This window comes from Anas platyrhynchos, chromosome 2 (genome assembly GCF_047663525.1).
Source record: "Anas platyrhynchos isolate ZD024472 breed Pekin duck chromosome 2, IASCAAS_PekinDuck_T2T, whole genome shotgun sequence".
NCBI lineage: Eukaryota > Metazoa > Chordata > Aves > Anseriformes > Anatidae > Anas > Anas platyrhynchos.
Window position 1 is genome coordinate 5,513,624 of NC_092588.1, and position 17,460 is coordinate 5,531,083.

A 17,460-nucleotide genomic window follows, 5' to 3' on the forward strand; every position below is an offset into this window, starting at 1 on the left:
CCCATGAGAAATTGAAACTTCTTAATCTAACTGAATTCTACCTTGTGAGATTTTAATCATTCTTTTAGGATCTGAATCTACAGTTTCTTAACCTGTATGAGTGGTTAATATTGAAAAGACACTCTGATACAACAGTAACCAGGAGCTTTTGTAAATATTTGTTATGGTTTTATGTGTCTGGCATATATAACAGAAACTGTCATGAGCAAATTAGGTGTTACACGTAGTTCACTTTGGTCAGTTATTAAATTTATCTTTTTCTGAAGCATAAACATAACATTTATAGACATCAAAGGTTAAATGCGGTAGGTACTGCTGTAGGGGAAGAAAGAACCTTTTCTTTGGTCAAACCAAAGGATTTGCAGTGGTGTTTGATGCCATACTTGTAAAGGTTGAGTAATAAGTTATTCAAAAGAAAAGTTTTCTTTTCTGGGAAAAGAAAACCAAACCAAATCAAAACAAAAAACCTCCCATTTTTAAGTTTTCTGTCCTAATTCTCTCCATCATGTTCCACTTAATAACTGGTGACAGATATTTTCTCTAGTGAAATTAGCTGACTGGTTCTGATTTTTCTTAATAGAGTAGGAAATAAAATTATCCCTGGCTGCCAGAGATCAATTAATTGATTTGTCTGGTTCTGTCAGAAGCAATTCTTCTGCACCTTTTTTCTTAAAGCATTTCAAAATCTATTTGATGGATTTCCTAACTTAAAAACAAAAACAAACAAAACCTACCACCACCAACGGAAAAAAATACTGTGTTCACAGGATAAGTAACTTTTGGAGTCTGGGATGGAATAGAGGGCACAAAGAAGGTGAAACACTGACTTCATAATGCTAAGATTCTGGCAATGATTTGTTATAAAACAAGGATCAAGATAAGTCCGTACCAATCACAGGGCTGAATCAAATGCTTATCAGTCCTTTCAGTCCTCAAATTCAGGTCACAATTTGTAAGTGTCTAACACTTACACCAGTGTCTGTGTGTGTAGAGGGTGGTAGTGATAAAAATTAGTGGGAAATAAATTCCAGCTTCTTCTAAAATGAATGCAGTATTACCCTGGGGAACAGACCAGAGGTCTCAGAGTTTCCAGTACCCTGCAAGTATCAGACAAAGAACTCTCATGATTCAGAGCTGCTGAAAAGATAATATTCAGTCTTAGCAGACAAAGCCTTAACATAACAAAGCATCCCTGTTGCCTGCTGGATGGACAGCAGTGTTTCAGTGTAGATAACCATGAAATCATCCCCTTCAGAGGCACAGTGCAGCAGTTCCTCTCCTCAGCATCCCGGGGTTCTTCAATTAACCAAGGCCTTTCCTGTCAGGATGGATACCTGGAAAATACACATCATGGTCAGAGGTTCAGACCTCATTTTCTGGAGTCTTTGAGATACAGTGTCAGGATATGAATATAAATAAATCAATAAATAAAATAAAATATACTACAGAGACATATCTCGATACTTTGTTCCTGATGATATTCATTTCTTCAAACTTCCAACCTGTAATAAAATATAAATCACTTTTGGATTGTAAATCTATTTCATTTTGAATGTACTTACCTAATTCATTTAAGATGCATGGATTCTTTTTAATATAAATGAAGTAAAAGAAGAAAAAAAAAAAAAGGAAGAGAGCTAACAGGCATGCCAAAGTGAAGCATTTCTGGAATAATGATTTCTGTCTTGGAACAGATATATTGACAGAACTGACTTTTTTCATGGCATGAAGACATACTATTTCTATGACTCTTGAACAGACTTTCACTCTAAGGCAGCAGATTCTTTCCAAAATAAAGGACTCAAGTATAAGAAGGCAATGGCTGTCTGTATAGTCATACAGTGACAAATATGAACCTGCTGCACTGAACTGACAGGACTGAAACCAGTGGAGGTTTGAACCACAGGAGGTTTCATCGCCTTATGAGGAACAACTTCTTCATGGTAAGGGTGACAGAGCACTGGAACAGTGCTCTGGAGCTCGGAGAGGTTGTGGAGTCTCCTTCTCTGGAGATATTCAAATCCTGTCTGGATGCCATCCTGTGTAACATGCTCTAGGTTACCCTGCTTGAGCAGGGGGGCTGGACTAGGCGATCTCTGGAGGTCTCTTCCAACCTCAACCACTCTGTGATTCAGTGCAGCACAAACCTGTACTTATGAAGGCAGCCAAGGTGCAGGCGCTCAGTTAGCTAAATGTCGATATCCTAAAGTGTAGCAAACGCCCAACTTCTGGAGAATAATATATGATTAGTTACTTTCATGACTGTTGGTCAAGACAGTTCTCTCATCTGGTTATCAGTGCTGCCACCTTTAAGGCACCCCATGCTTACTGAAGAGAAGTGGGTTCTCCAGTGCCAGTGGTAGGGGGACAAGATTGAATCCAAATAGGGTGAAATATAACATTTATAACAAATTTTTAACATTATTTACAACAACATTTCAACAACATTTATAACAAATATAATGGTTTGCAGATGAGGAGCATCTTCTCAACAAACTCTCAAGTAAGCAATATATATTGCAATTTTTGCAGAGGTCAAAGCTCCTGGAGCGAATGAACACTCCCAAGATGCCCAGGTGGTCACTGCCCAGCTGGAAAGAGGAGTCTCTGCTTCAGGCCTCCCTGCAGCAGCCTCTTCACTGCATGGGGTGTGCCTCCCCCAGGGGTGGTTTTGCTGTGGAGAGGACACAGAGGAGCAATTCCCACTGTCCACAGAGCAGCGTCTTCTCCATGGCCAGCGTGCTCAACTCTGGGGCATGTGGCAAGCAGGGTGTCAGTCAGTCATCTTTGTAGCCAGCGTAATCATCACTGGTGTGGAGCTGGAAATCCCTCCTGTACATGCTCGCCACAGGGATGGTGGTCAGGAGGTGCGTGACGGCTGTCTTCAAGGCATGGGTGGCAAAGTTGGTGCCTAACAGGATACAGACACAGAGCTGCAGATGTCTGAGGTGGAAGGTGTGCGGAGCATGCCTAGCTGTTTCCTGAAGGAGTGCATCTCTGGCACAGTGCAGCTCTGTGGCCACCTCATGCTGCTGCTAATGATGTTCTCTGCCTACTTGAAGGTCAGGAAGGTGTCTGAGTTGTCCTGCTTTACCCGAAGCACGATCTCAATGGAAAGGGTGTCCTTGGAAACGTTGGTCAGCCTGAGCTTGCAGAAGCGGGTTAGCTGCAGTTGGGATGACTGGGGCTTCTGCCACCAGCTCCTGGAACCACTTTGCCATTTTCTGCACATCCAAGTAGGAGCAGCTGCAGAGGGTGTCCAGGAGGTTTGGGTCCTGATGTCTCAGCTCATCCTCAGGATGGTGGAGGAAGCACAGCACATCCCCCAGCAGCCCCTTGCGTGTGCACATGCACTGCAGCTCCACGCACAGTTCCTCGCCAGTGACTCTCCTTCGGTGCCCAGCTCCAGGTGGAAGGCATGCCCAAGGGGTGGATTCAGGGGCACGAGCAGGTGGTAGATGGTGTCGTTCCCAGTGGGACTGGAGGCGCTGCCCACTCCAATGGGTGGCTGCAGCTGTGGCATTAACTTACTCCTGGAAAGGGTCTGGCAGACGGAGAGAAGCTTGTCCACCAGTTCCTCCACGAGCTTGTATGTTTCTTCCAGGCTCCTCACTGGCCACTGCAGGTGCCCATTGACAAATCTGTGGGCATCCAAAATGCCATTGGGGTCTTCCTCAGTGTCATCATCCTCCTTGCTTCCAGAGATGCCCTTCTTGTTTCTGTTGCCCAGCTCACAGCACAGTTTCATGAGCATGCGGCAGAGCACAAAGAACAAGACAAGCTCTCCGGTCAGGGCCCAGAACTGCCAGTGCTGCAGCACAGATAGAAGCAGGGCTCCCACATGTGCCCAGCTGTGCTCCTGGTCCCTTTGCTCCATTTCCAGAAGCAGCTGCATCATGCGTGCTTGCAGCTCTTCTGCACGCTTCCTCATGTGCTCATTTGTAGCTGCATCTAGTTCTTCACCGACCTTCTGTGGGCTATGGATTAAACCCAGGAATGTCAGAGTGAAGAAAATCGCCGAAAGCATGGTCTAAAAGAGTTGAGAGAGAAGCGGGTCAGTGGGGCTGGGTGGGTGCTGGCTGGCGGTTGAGGGAGCTGGGGCAGAAGCTGCAGGCCCCTGGAGTCAGGTAGGAGGTGAGGTGAGGGAGGTGAGAGGCAGCAGAGACTGTGACCAGAGCTGGTGGTGACAGCCACGAGCCCTGCCCTGAGTGGCTGGGCTCTCGCTGCAGGATTAGCAGCCCTTTTGGGGGCTGATGGTTGTGGTGTCACCTGCACCCCTGACCCTGCCTTCAGTCCCCACACAGGCCCTGGAATTGCCTGAGTGCCAGAGCTCCTCGGGCTCCCTTTGCACGGCCTGTGGGAGCCCCCCGGGCTGTCTGCGGAAAGAAATTTGGGTGATGTAGGCTGTGGATGCTTTGTTCCTTGTGTGCCACCCAATGAGACAGGTCAGCTCCCTTGGTGCTGGACTTGTTGCCTCGGTGGCAGTGGTAGCTGGGTGCTGGTGGCCTTGCCGGTGGTGGGATGTGGCCTCTCCCTATCTGGATCCGTGTGCCTGCAGTACCAGCACAGTGCTTTGGAGGAGACATTTCTAAATGGAGAGGCTGTGTTTGAGGGGAGGTGCCCGGCACTGCAGGAAGCTCGTTCCTCCTGTTCCTGCCTGTGAGGTAAAATCTCGATCATTTTTTCAGACAGGATCTTCTGTGAAACTATTTTATTCATGATGGCGATGTTGAGTGTCCTGCATGCAGGAGTGCCCAGTGAAAGTCTATCATAACCTTATATTCCCTATTTGCGGGACCTCTCACAATTATTTTTCAGTGGTCTTGGGAATCTGGAGAGGTCCCAGTTGACTGGAAGCTGGCAAATGTTGTGCTAGTTTTCAAGGAGGGCAAGAAAGAAGACCCTGGCAACTACAGGCCTGTCAGTCTCACGTCAGTGCCTGGTAAAATTGCGGAGAAAATTCTCCTGAGAGTTACTGAAGTGCACCTGGGTGACAGTGCAGTCATAGGTCCCAGCTAAATGGGTTCATGAGGGGTAGGTCCTATTTAACAAACGTGATTCCCTTTTATGATAAGATCACCCATCTACTCCATCAAGGAAAGACCAGGGATTGTCCCACTCTGCTCTGCGCTGGTGTGGCCTCACCTTGAGTACAGTGTGCAGTTCTGGGCACCACAGTACAAAAAGGACATGAAACTGTTGGAGAGTGTCCAGAGAAGGGCTACAAGGTGGTGAAGGGCCTAGAGGGGAAGACGTACGAGGAGCGGCTGAGGTCACTTGACCTGTTCAGCCTGGAGCAGGCTGAGGGAGGCCTCATTGTGGCCTACAGCTTCCTCTTGAGGGGGAGTGGAGGCACAGGCACTGATCTATTCTCTTTACTGGCCAGCGATAGAACCTGCAGGACTGGTGTCAAGCTGCAACAGGGGAGAGTCAGACCGGACATCAGGAAGAGGTTCTTCACTGACAGAGTGGTCTCGCACTGGAATAGGCTCCCCAGGGTGTACTGGGTCTGGCTGGAATGTTAACTTTCCCGGCAGCAGCCCATACAGTGCCGTACTCTGTACTTGTAGCTGGAACAGCAGTGTTATCACACCAGTGTTGTGTCTACTGCTGAGCAGCAGTGGCACAGCATTGGGCCTTTCTCTAACCCTCCTAGGGGGTGGGCAAAAAGTGAGGAGAGAAACATCACCAGGGCAGCTGACCTAAACCAATCAAAGGGATATTCCATACCATGTGGTGTCACACTCAGCAAGAAAAGGTGGAAACAGGAAGAAGAGGGGAGGGGGGTGAGCTCTCGTTGAGAAGACGTTGGTCCTCCTCTCGAACACCGGCTGTGTGCGTTGAGGCCTTGCTTCAAGGACGTGGTCAATCATCGCTCATTTGTGGGAAGTAGAGAGTAATTTCTTTCCTCTGCACTTCCATATAGCCTTCATTTATTTTGTTTGTTTGTTTTCCTCCTTTTTTTATTTTTTCCCTTTTCCCCTCCCTTTTCCCCTTTCCCTTTTTATTTCCCCTTAGTTAAATTGTTTAGTTCATGGTAGTCTTTATTTAATTATTATAATTATTTCCCTTTAATTAAATTATCCTTATCTCAACCCGTGAGTTGTTCTTTGCTTTACTTCTCCCCCTCCTCATCTAAAGGAGGGGGAGTGAGAGAGCGGTTGTGGGGTTTAGCTGCCCAGCACGGTAAAACCACCACACAGGGACGCAGTCATGGCACCAAACCTGTTAGAGTTTAAGAAGCATTGCGACTGTGCTCTCAGTCATATGGTCTGAATTTTTAGGTAGACCTGTGTGGTGCCAGGAATTGGACTCAATGATCCTTATGGGTCCCTTCCAACTTGGGATATTCTATGGTTCTATGGTTCTATGACCAATATTTTCAGTGTTAAACAGTACAAATAATCTTCGTCCTTCAAATAAGCAATATTCTGCCTTACTTTACCTTACATGTATTAGATAACTGTTCTGTGTCACTTCTTTATTTACAAAGAACTGAGCCAAAGGCCAACTCCAAGCTCATCTAATTAGTTTGAATTGGTCAACTACCTAAGGCAATATACAAGAATGTCTACAATCTGGATTCAGATATAAGGGGCCTGGACAGACAGTACTTGGGACTCTGAGATAATGTTTCACCAGCTAGAGAACCTTTGTGTGTCCTTTCTGAATGCAGACAGAGTACAGTGATAAGAACTGTGCCTTGCCTTCTGGAGCTCCTTCTTTTGTGCTCTTCTGTGGTCAGCTCCCTTTGCGTCTTTACCACCATTTTTGTGCAATGTTTGCAGATTATACAATTAACCAGATGGCATAAAATCAGGTGACAACATTTTGCAGAGAATATGAAAATCCATCTGTTGCCTATCTGTGTCACACTACAGTGGTTCAGTGAGTAACTGAAATAGGAGACACGGACCTAAAGACACAAGTTAGCAGTTAGAGAAGGATTTCTTGTAGAGTACAGCTCTCTATCCTTTTGTGAGAGATCTTTGTATCTATAGCTGGTCTGTCTGCCCAACAGCTTAGCACTGTTCCAGGGTCAATCATATGTGCTACTGATTCTTCTTACTATCTCTGTTTGCATAGGAGATAGCCTCTCACTCTGATATATTAATACCAATTATTGTGGGCTGCAGAATGTCTTCGTTAGGGAATTACCACTGCTACAAAGCACTGCACATTATCTCCTCAGCCACACAGGTTACTGTCAACAAGTTGGACACTGCATCATATAGAATGTGCCTAGAATCTACATAAAGGTTCTTTATCTCAGGATTGACCATGATGTGCAGCATTTTTTTAAAAAAATATTATTATTATTTTTTTTAACCAGAGTAGAACTTTGCATCAGAAATGGAAAATACATCTATGTGAAGGATGATCCCTTCTCTGGGACCTGACTGAAGCAGTGCAATGAACCCTTACAGGACAGGAGATCATCTCCAAGGGTCAGGCATGGTACAACTGATCTGCCATTTCTGACAAAAGCATGCAATACATACAAGACATGTGTGTGCACAGAGTATAGAGTTAAAATAGGAAAAGCTCTACTGCTCAAGTTTCTCCCCAAAGGGAGAAAATAACAGGCAAATTTTATGACAGACATCAGTCTTGTTGGAAGCACTGCTGAGCGTTGCTCAGATATTAGTGATGAGTATCATATAAGAATCTCATAATGATAATGGAAAAAAAAAAAGTTTGTCAGGTGGCGTTTATCTACATCTTTGTAAATAAAGAACGATATTATGTTTGGACAAAGCCAGCACCACAGTAGAATGGACACTTTGTAATGATCTTTTCAACTACTGGTTTTGATAGATGGATAAAATAACATAAATATCTACATCTCTAAAAATACAAGATATCCACTGTTCTTCTACTCTCAGTTTTCAAGACTGCTGACCACTCAAGAAGTCAATTTAAACCATGTGGCATTTTATGCTATTCAGGCTTCCATAACCTTCTTCACAACCATTAGCATTAATAGGAGTCTCTCCACTGGCTTGTTGGATTATGTCTTTGCTGATTTAGAGGCTGGCAAGCAATGCATCTCTGAAACACATGCCTCTAAAGAAGATTCTTTGTGATACCTAATATTAAGCAAGGAGTAAGGAAGATTTCTGTGCCAGTTTGTAACTGAGCCTTTGGCAATGTCTGTGCTTTCGATGCAGGTCTTACATTTATTTTTAAAACTGTATTTCCTGGAGTCAGGCAATTAGAGAAGAAATTCTTGTATTATTTAAAATTAACCCGTTGATGCTTATGACTGGTCTGAAAAGCATGGAAGGTGGTATGCCTCCTCCAGATAGTTTCATATTCACTCATATTTAAAATAGATATTTTTAAAACTAAGTCTAGGTTCCATTCATTCACCTGTTATTCACCTTTGATTTTATTTTTTTTTCCTGACTAGCTGTTGTAATTCGTTGACCAAAGAATAAACCATTGCTCCCTCAACAGCTGGATACTATCTCTTCTAAGGAAAGCAAATAGCACCCCATTCCAAGTGACATTTACATTGCTCCTTTGATGACTTTCTGAGTGAATTATGTCAGAAAGCAGCTTCAACTTCACCTAACATGATTTACATTTATAGAGAGAAACGCTTCAAATGTTGACTGCAGTTACTAATTCATAGAGCTACAGATGGAACAGTGGCTACCACTGGGAATCACTTGGCTCTGTGTTAATGTGTGCATGTGTAGGGAAAAGCAGTCCAAGCCCACAGGCTTGGGAAAGGATAAATGTGTATGTGCAGCAATGTTTTACTACTTAAGAACAAATTAAGCGAGACGTTTTTAAAGCATTGAACTTAACTCAAACAAGCCAGAAACATGACAGCAGCATAGGCAGTGTCAATGCAACTATTCTAAACAAGAGAACTAGTGCCAGAATTTTCTGAATGAACAGCTCTGGTAATAAAATAACTATGAGATGCTTCAAAGAAACACTGTGTTCCTTGTATGCAGTTTTTAAGGAATGGGAAGTTATCCTCCAAGTTTTCATGTGAGGGTGTTTTGTAGCTCTTTTGGCACTTTTCCTTTCAAAAGCGCTTTGCAAACAGCAACTAATTGAGGCAGATGAAGTTGTCTGTGTTCAGAATGTGTTCTCACATTGTTACACATTGTGCATATCCCTAGAGAAAGCGTGGCATATCATCACCAGCAAATCTAGTCTTTAAATATAGGACAAGCTGTTGAGAGAACAGCTAGACCTGATCTCTTCCTACGGCTCTTGCTTACAAGGGAAAAAAAATCCTATGAGGATAGTCAAGCACTGAAGCTAGCTAGCCAGAGAGGCTGCAGAATCTCTCTCCTTGGAGGTTTTAAGACATGACTGGACATGGACCTGAGCAATCTAGTCGCAATTCAGTGTTGATCCTGCTTTGGGCAGGTGCTGGGCCAGAGGTCTCCCAGGGTCCCTTCCAGCTTGAATGATTCCCTGAGTCTAGGATGAGTGTGGACATGAATTTCCTTAGAACTGAAGAACTGGGAGAGCTCAGCTTTGAGCAACTTCCTCTGCATCACTCAGTTTCAGTCCATGCAGCAGACACTACTTTGTAATGATTTACTGTCAGCACCATGGTCCCAGTAATCCTACAGCTGTTTAGACTGCAGCACAGAACAGGCTGATTTGACTAACATTAGAAAGTGATTTTAGCTAAGAAATGCAGTTCACAAATAAGATTACATTCAGCTTCTCTTCTGTATGCAACACTCTACTCCTTAAGCATTGATGTTTCTGAGTTCTGACCATCTTGCGTCATGTCCTGGAGAAGCCCAATTCCGATGCTGCACTTAATCCCCTGTGATTCTTCCTGATATCCTTCAGCACAAATACTCAGTGGATAAAACAATTAGACCTGAATATGTGAATGAAGAGTGCAGCTGTCTCTAGAAGACTGAAGAATGAAAAGCAACCATTTATTGTATAATGTCTATTGGTTCAAGTAGACATTCACCTTAAAGACATGGCTTTAGTCTGCTAAATGAAAGTCTTTGCTTTGCTGAACTTAAAGCTTAATCAACTTTCTAAGGATGATCAAAGCCACTCTGTGATATTTAAGATCTATGCTTGCAGATATATTTTTTATTTTATGAATTGGTTTCACAAAAACGGACAAAGCACTCTCCAATTAAACACCAAGAGCTTTGAAGAAAATCTCATGATGGTCAATTGTTAATGTTATAGGTGATGGAATGAGCTGTATTCCAATTACTAATGGGCATTAAACATTGAATCCCAGAAGTTTCATTTTAGTTTATTCTCCTGTTTTTAACTATATTTCCTCCAAAGATTTTCATCTAACATTACACCTCGCATTTTATTTCCTAAGAGATTGGATTCCATTTGTTTGCATGACATTCCTCTCGGCTATCACTGTCAATATGATATATTTCAATGTTTGCCTTCCAAGAGAAAGCAGCATGCCTTTTCTCTCTGTATTGTTACCTCCTGACTTCTGAATCTTCCTGGTGTGTACAAAGCTTCCATGTGGGTAGCCAGAATATCTATACCAAACTGTGCTCTGCATAAGTATCATCACCTTTTATCCTTGGATCACAAATCACATTACAACCTTCACTTATCCTTCAAAATGTCTTTTGGAAGTTCTAGCTGTTTATATTTTACAGATGGGAAAAAGCTGATACAACTCCAAAAGAAAGAATAGCATCAAAAAGAAAGCTAGGAAGTGAATATATTGATTCACTAGATTATAATTTTTTTTCTTTATGATACCTGTGAGTCAATGGTGGCCAATTTGCTGCATGTCATGCAATGTGTCCTTTTAAATCATTTGTTTTAATGACTAATCATCATTCTAGCATTCATGACCAAGAAGAATCAGCTGCTATCCCATGTGTGAAAGGTGATGGAAGTAAAGTGAGCACACTCTTCCTCACCATATGACTCAGCTGGTTCTTGTTGTGCTACATGGGCACCAAATGGGAGCAGAACAAGTGTTGAATCTGGCCCATATGGATTGAAGAGTGATAAGATGACATTTGGAATTCTCATAAACTCTCACATTATTATAGCATTTCTGGGCTCTCCAACATGTGTTTGTTTTAAATAACCATGTTGTCCAGAAATTTGCCTCTGATATTGCACATGCTTGGCTTCAACTCTGTCTTAAGGACTGCTGGGAACTAGATGTGTAAAATTTCATATCACCATGCAAACTAGAGTTGAAGAAAATAAATAAATAAATCAGTATTTTCTCTCACTGTTATGTCACTAACTTAGTACTGCTCCATGTCCATCTTTTTCAAAGAGAAAACACTAAGTGAGTTGAAATGTGGGTTCAGCTCTATTTCTTTGCACTATATTTGAAGAAATCCTGTCTTTTGACAATACCGCCTGCACACTTCTCCACAGTCTTGTAAGGTGCATTTTAATGCAACTATTCCAAACCCAAATGATCTTTGACTGTTACTATTTTCTGGAATGAGTGATGAGTTCAGGAAATTTCTTGAGATGGGTCTGAACAGCCTTTTAGTCCATCAGTTTTTATCTACAAACATGGGAGCAGTAGTAATTTTTCAGAAGATTGTTCTCAACAGTAACAGTATACAATCATGAATGCTCAGTTGGTGTGGTAATAGAAAACATTGTGCATGGGAGAGTATCTCTGACTTCTGTTTTCCAGGTATTTTTGTATTCCGCTTAAAACATCCCTCCATTTTCAGAAGGGAAAATTGTACCCTACCTCCAAATCAGATGCTCTTTAGATGGCTTTGGTGAGGAAGCCAAATCATTACTCTTTTTTGACGCTTCATCCTTTAGAGTTGCCTTGAGGTAATAACTGCTTGTGTAACTGGATAGTTTAATTCTATGGATGCAATCAAACTATATAATGTGTATACTGCAGACAAGGTGCACTTGAGCTGCAATGAAAAAAACAATTGGCCTTTGTCCTTGCTTTAATGGAGTTGACTATACAGTGTATCTGGATGGGGAGATCTTTTTAGCACTTTAATTACTTAATGTGCTTGCTGCAGCAAAAGTACATTAACAAATGCAGATCAATTTCTCCCATCAATCCATGTCCACTCTGTTACTTCAGAAGATTCATTATTTTGTGGGGATAACATCTGCCAAGAAAAGGCATTACAAATAAAATGCATCTGAAAAATGAACTGTTCTTTAGTAATCTCTTGTTCCCATTTGGTTATGCAAGATAAATCTTTATAATGATGTCCTGCAACAAATGAGAAGTCAGTTTACAATGTGACTGTTTGTTTAATGTCTGCAGCCAGCCAACAACAAAAATGCTGAAGATGCTGTGTATTTTTAATTAATTTTATGATTCTTTGCTGACTAGTTTAACATATACTCTTCAGGTAGATATTGCCAGGACTCACACATCCTCCTCATAAGATAAAATTTGTGAAGCAGTGGAGAGAAATAGTTTGATGAAGCAGACCTACTAGAGTTTGAGGAGAGTTACTGGACATGAAGTTTCTCAGACAAGAGCAGCCCTGGCTTGCTCAACCACTGGATATGGAAAGAAGTCTGAACCCCTTAAAAAACAAACTGAACTCAAACTCTTTTGGCAATGGGCACAATATGTAAGCATTTCAATTTTAGTAAAGAGATCATTTCATTTAGGCCATTAGATCAAATTACCAGTTTGGGATGGATAAAAGAATTTAGGGCTGAACAATATGTTCAGATAAAGAAAATACACCAGGGCACCTCTAGTTTGTGGAGATACTGAAAAGCTAAATACACTGGTATGTTTTACAGAATAAAATAGTAGAGAAGTTTTCAGAGAATAAATGAAGAGAAAATTTGTAAACATTGAAAACTAAGATAATTTTTGAATCTAATTGAGTTGACAATTTTTGTTTCCTTACTTAAAGCTCTTTACTTAAATACCTTACTTAAATAACCTTTTCTGAAGGGATTCCTGGGAATACCTGGTGTCTGATACATGCTGAAACTCAAAAATGAATTAAAATTGCACTATAAGTCACAGCAGGCAACCAGCTTTCCCATTAGTTTCTGAGCCAGTGGTTGCCAAACAATATAGATGCATATGATCTTCTAGCAGATCTAACCAACAGTACTTTGTCATCTGGTATCATGGAAACTCTGTCTTTTAGAGTTTGATATCACTTGATACCATGATAGCACTTTTGATCACATTTGTACTTTTTTTCCAAGTAGAAAAAATGCTATTGGAAATAGTTGAATGTTGGTGCCATCTTTGTTCACTTGCCCTATGCCTGTAATGATGTGGCATCACAGTAAGAAGGAAAACAATCAAGAGTACTTGTTCTTTGTGCTGCAGAAATTATTATATGTAATTTCAGATAGCATGCAAATAATGTAAGTTTTTGGAAATTCCTTCTCCGTGTCTTAACTGAGTTCCTGTAACAGTTCTGTCTCTTAACATTTAACTTCCATAACTTCAAAATTTTGTAGCTGATAAGGTTGTCAGCTTGTAAGATATGATGGTGATTTGAGTACTCTCTTGAATAGTCTCTTTTGCCTATAAGAACACTTGAATTCTGATCTTGAAGTTGTATTGTATTAACTATCTTTTGAGCTTTTTTTTTCCTTTTTTTTTCTTTTTTTTCTTTTTTCCTGAAAAATCAGACTGTTTTCCACCTCCACTGTGCTCTATGATTTGGAGCTCAGTGTCTCCGTTTCAGCACCCACCAGGACAGTATGACAAAGTTTACTGCTACATGTCCTATCTGATAAAAATGGTTCCAATCTAAACACATATTGGCCTATTTGTTGAGTTGGTAAGATCTGTCTGAGGATCTAACATTCATGCCATTTGGACATCTGTCTTTGTTCTCTCTATTTCACAAGATAATACTGTATTTTCAGTGTGAATGTACTTTCCTTTTGCAAGGTTTGTTGACTACAGCCCTATATACATCATCGTATCAAAGGCTTTGTGTCCTACATCCCGACTCTGCTTTCCTTTGTCAACATTTTCAATGAATTTTGAAAAGAAAAAGTCTGTTATCTTACTCAAATTTTTGCACCTAGCTTTCTTTCATAGTCTTTCAGCTGATGGCTGCAATTTTTAACATGCTGATGTATCTTTCTGCCAGTAAGAAGGATTAAAAATTGGCTCCTTCTGAGTTCCTAATGTTTCCTTCCTTCAAAGCCATGCTGGATTATTCTTGACCAATTCCACTGCTTCTTGACTCTCCAGAAATTAGCTGATGGTCAAGCCTATATCCTACCTACAGATGGACATTGTGCTTTTGGGATGGTCCAACCCAAAGACAAGTCTGGTGTCAGATAACATCCCGTATTTTACAGGATTCTCTGCTCGCCATAGTAGACAGTAAATACACTAAATTCTGGCACTGGATGTTAGAGCAAAGATTAATGATTGTCAGGAATATGGTTAAAGAGAGTCAGTGAGGTTTTAATTCTTTAATGTAGAAGAACAACTTAGGTTTTTGGAGAGAAAAAGAATAAACAGGTTAGGATCACTTAATCAATGTCTGTCTTCTGTACTCTTGTGGTGCTCTTGGTGTGGAGAGATTATTCTTAAGATTGGTCTGTTGCCAGAATCAGTGCCTAGATGAAATGAACATTTATTCCACTATAATGAAGCATGAAGTTTATAGATTGAGGCACCACCTGAGATTCTCTTTAGACTTTCCTGTGATAGAAGGTTGAGGAGTCCTGGTTGTTCCTTTTGGAGGATCTCATATAAAATAATTAACATATCTGTCATTAGTATCTTAAATGCTGGTGTGAAAATACAGATCTACAAAGTGTCTTGTGTCTGATTGTGTTTAGTGCTATCATACCAAATATTTAGTACTTTCCTTTCTAGACTGGAATCCACAAGTCCAGTTTAGGCTAATTTGTCTGATACATAGTGAACGGAGGGAACTAGTGAGTAACTGTATTCTCAAATATGATGAAAGGTTAGAGATAAAAGGACATGTAGCTCCATGGCCCACTAATTGGGTGAATTCACTTATGTCAGTGGAGTCCTCAGATTCCTTTCTTGCTTCTCCTAATGCCTATTATAAAATGCTGATCTGAGATCCAATTAATATTTTTATTCGATGAAAACAGGAACAGCCTCAGCAGGAATGAAAACAATACCATATGGATAAGCATAGAAAAGATAAATTACACGGATGATCTCAGACATGGGAGGGAACTGGACTGGGCTGTGTGGTGAGTTAGGTTACGGAGTAAGTGCAGAGAAGTGTGTCAGCACTCTCTTCTGTACAGACCTTGGTTGAACAGGTATGATACTGAAGAGTACTTGATTTGTGGATCCTGATGGAAAGTGTAGGTTTCACTTCTGGCTATTTAGGAGATAAGTTCTGTTCATACCAAGAGCATATTTGCAACCATCTTGGAGCTTACTAATGTAAGCTTAAGGAGCTACAATCTCTAGGCATTTCCAGGACTTGGTGACAGCTCAGGTGTACATATCATTTGTCTCTGCCCTTGTATAGCTCATTTTTGCTCTGCTTCTATTTTGTCTTCTGTAAAAAGTATATCCTGGGAGAAAAATTATGAAACAATTTATTTTTGAGAATTCTTACATAATTAGCATTCTGAGGATTAGCTCAAAAATAAGGTCAAAGCTTTAGCAGAGGCGGCAGATTCATGAGGCAGGTGGGAATGAAGAGTCTATTCACCTCCCTGTACAGAGTTTCTGTAGAAGAGCAAGGACTTGTATTGACAGAAACATTCTGAAGAGAAATTACAATGCAGTTGTTAATGCTGCATCCATTCCACAGAAAACGAGATTTGCATCTCTAGAGCTGTCAGGTTTGTGCCAGCACCGAGTGTACTTTCAGAAGAGAGTATTCATCTTTCTTGGAAGAGGGGGAAAAGTCCCATCAGCGTTGCCAATGCTTCAGTGAGAAAAATAGGTAAATTTGGGTAAGACTTACATTTAGCAATTAGTTTTATTTGTGTGTGGAGTGAGTGGGTGGAAATAGAAATGACCCATTTCCTGAGAAAGAGTAAGGAAGAAAATATGAAGCAAAAACTAAAAATAAGAAAAATAAGGATAAAGGAATGAAGGAGGAGAAGGAGAAGGAGGAGAAGGAGAAGGAGAAGGAGAAGGAGAAGGAGAAGGAGAAGGAGAAGGAGAAGGAGAAGGAGAAGGAGAAGGAGAAGGAGAAGGAAGAAGGAGGATTTCTTTATGGGGCATTGATTTGGTCATCCCCAGTCCTGGTGTGGGGAAAATGTATTTCTATTTACATTTACAGTAGACAGGTTTACTTTGGGGTTAAGCACAACGGCTCTCCTTTCATTTTGTTCATTGCAGGAGGCATAGCCGCTACCACATGGGAAGTGGAACAGTCAAGCATAACAACAATCTGCAACACAGCACTATGGGAAAATGGGTGAAATTAATGAGTGAGTCCTGGTCAATGCACCAATGCCAGGGAAGAAATGCTGAAGTGATCAGTGTTTTTATAAGACAGAAGATCCATGCAGTGGTTATATGAAGATACAGCAGGGCTGATTATGACAGCTGAGTCTTGAAGACTGTTTTAGCTCATGCTGGAGTCTCTTTCTCTGGTCATTCCAATGATCAGTTTCTTGATATGTCAGTTGAAACAGTGCTTCTGGGAAAAGGAAAGGTGAGAAGACACCATCACACAGTGTAGTGAGTGTTCATTCCAAGGTGTTGGCACCACGGCAGAGGCTGGGGCTGCCCCATGCCGGATATGGCCCCATGGCAGGGCCCAGTTGAGCTCAGCACCAAGCTGACAGCGCCTCAGGGAAAACAGATTTCTGAAAAGGCAGAGCGGGCACAGGCCGAGGAGGAGGCCCAGGGTGCGGGAGAAGCAGCAGAGGGCCCAGGCCCCAGGAGGAGGAGGGCAGAAGGGGCTCCAGGCCCACAGGCAGCAGGGATTCCCCGGCAGCCCTGCAGAGCACTTTGCTGAGATCAGCCCACCACAGCCAGGTCCAGGTTTTGCTCAAAATGGAGTTTTATTAGATTGCTCTTCAGGTGTGTGTTCTCTGGCTGAAGCTGAGTGAAGCTGGAAGTCCTATGATTTTCCTGTAACTGTAACTACAAGTTCAGCTGTGATATCTCCTAATTTTTCTTATCTTATTATTTTTATATTGCTCTGGTTGGTCTAATAAGGTTGCAATCTCTCTCTCTCTTTTGTCACAAGTGCTTCCTGTTCTGCCTCTAACTTTTCCTTCAGCGCTTGATCAGAGCTGCCGTCTGTAGTTACATCATGCCCTGTATCATCCAATTTAAACTGTAGAACAGAGATCTGAATCAGGTTATTGTACTGGTCCTTTGCAATGCTTCTTCATTTTGTTTTAATTCTGTTTCCACTTTCTTAATTTCTTGTGGTTGTGGTTTGAAGTAGCTTGCAGTCTTTGAGACTTTAATACCTCTTTTCTGTTGTTCTTGTATGTGTGCCACCAGTTTTTCTATTTCTTCATCACAAGCTGTAAATTCTGGATGGTTTTGGTCCTTTTCTAATA

At 41.6% G+C, this 17,460-nt stretch overlaps 2 protein-coding genes across 6 annotated transcripts in view; one reads left to right on the forward strand and one right to left on the reverse strand.

Moving 5' to 3' along the window:
* FAM135B (family with sequence similarity 135 member B) overlaps positions 1-17,460 on the forward strand; it is a 261,734-nt gene that overhangs the window by 125,597 nt on the left and 118,677 nt on the right. The window lies entirely within an intron of this gene.
* Positions 3,053-4,027, reverse strand: LOC140001827 (inositol 1,4,5-trisphosphate receptor-interacting protein-like 1). Its single transcript, XM_072034385.1, is given in 3 exon segments — positions 3,053-3,185; positions 3,187-3,373; positions 3,376-4,027. Coding segments are annotated over 3 exon segments (972 nt in total).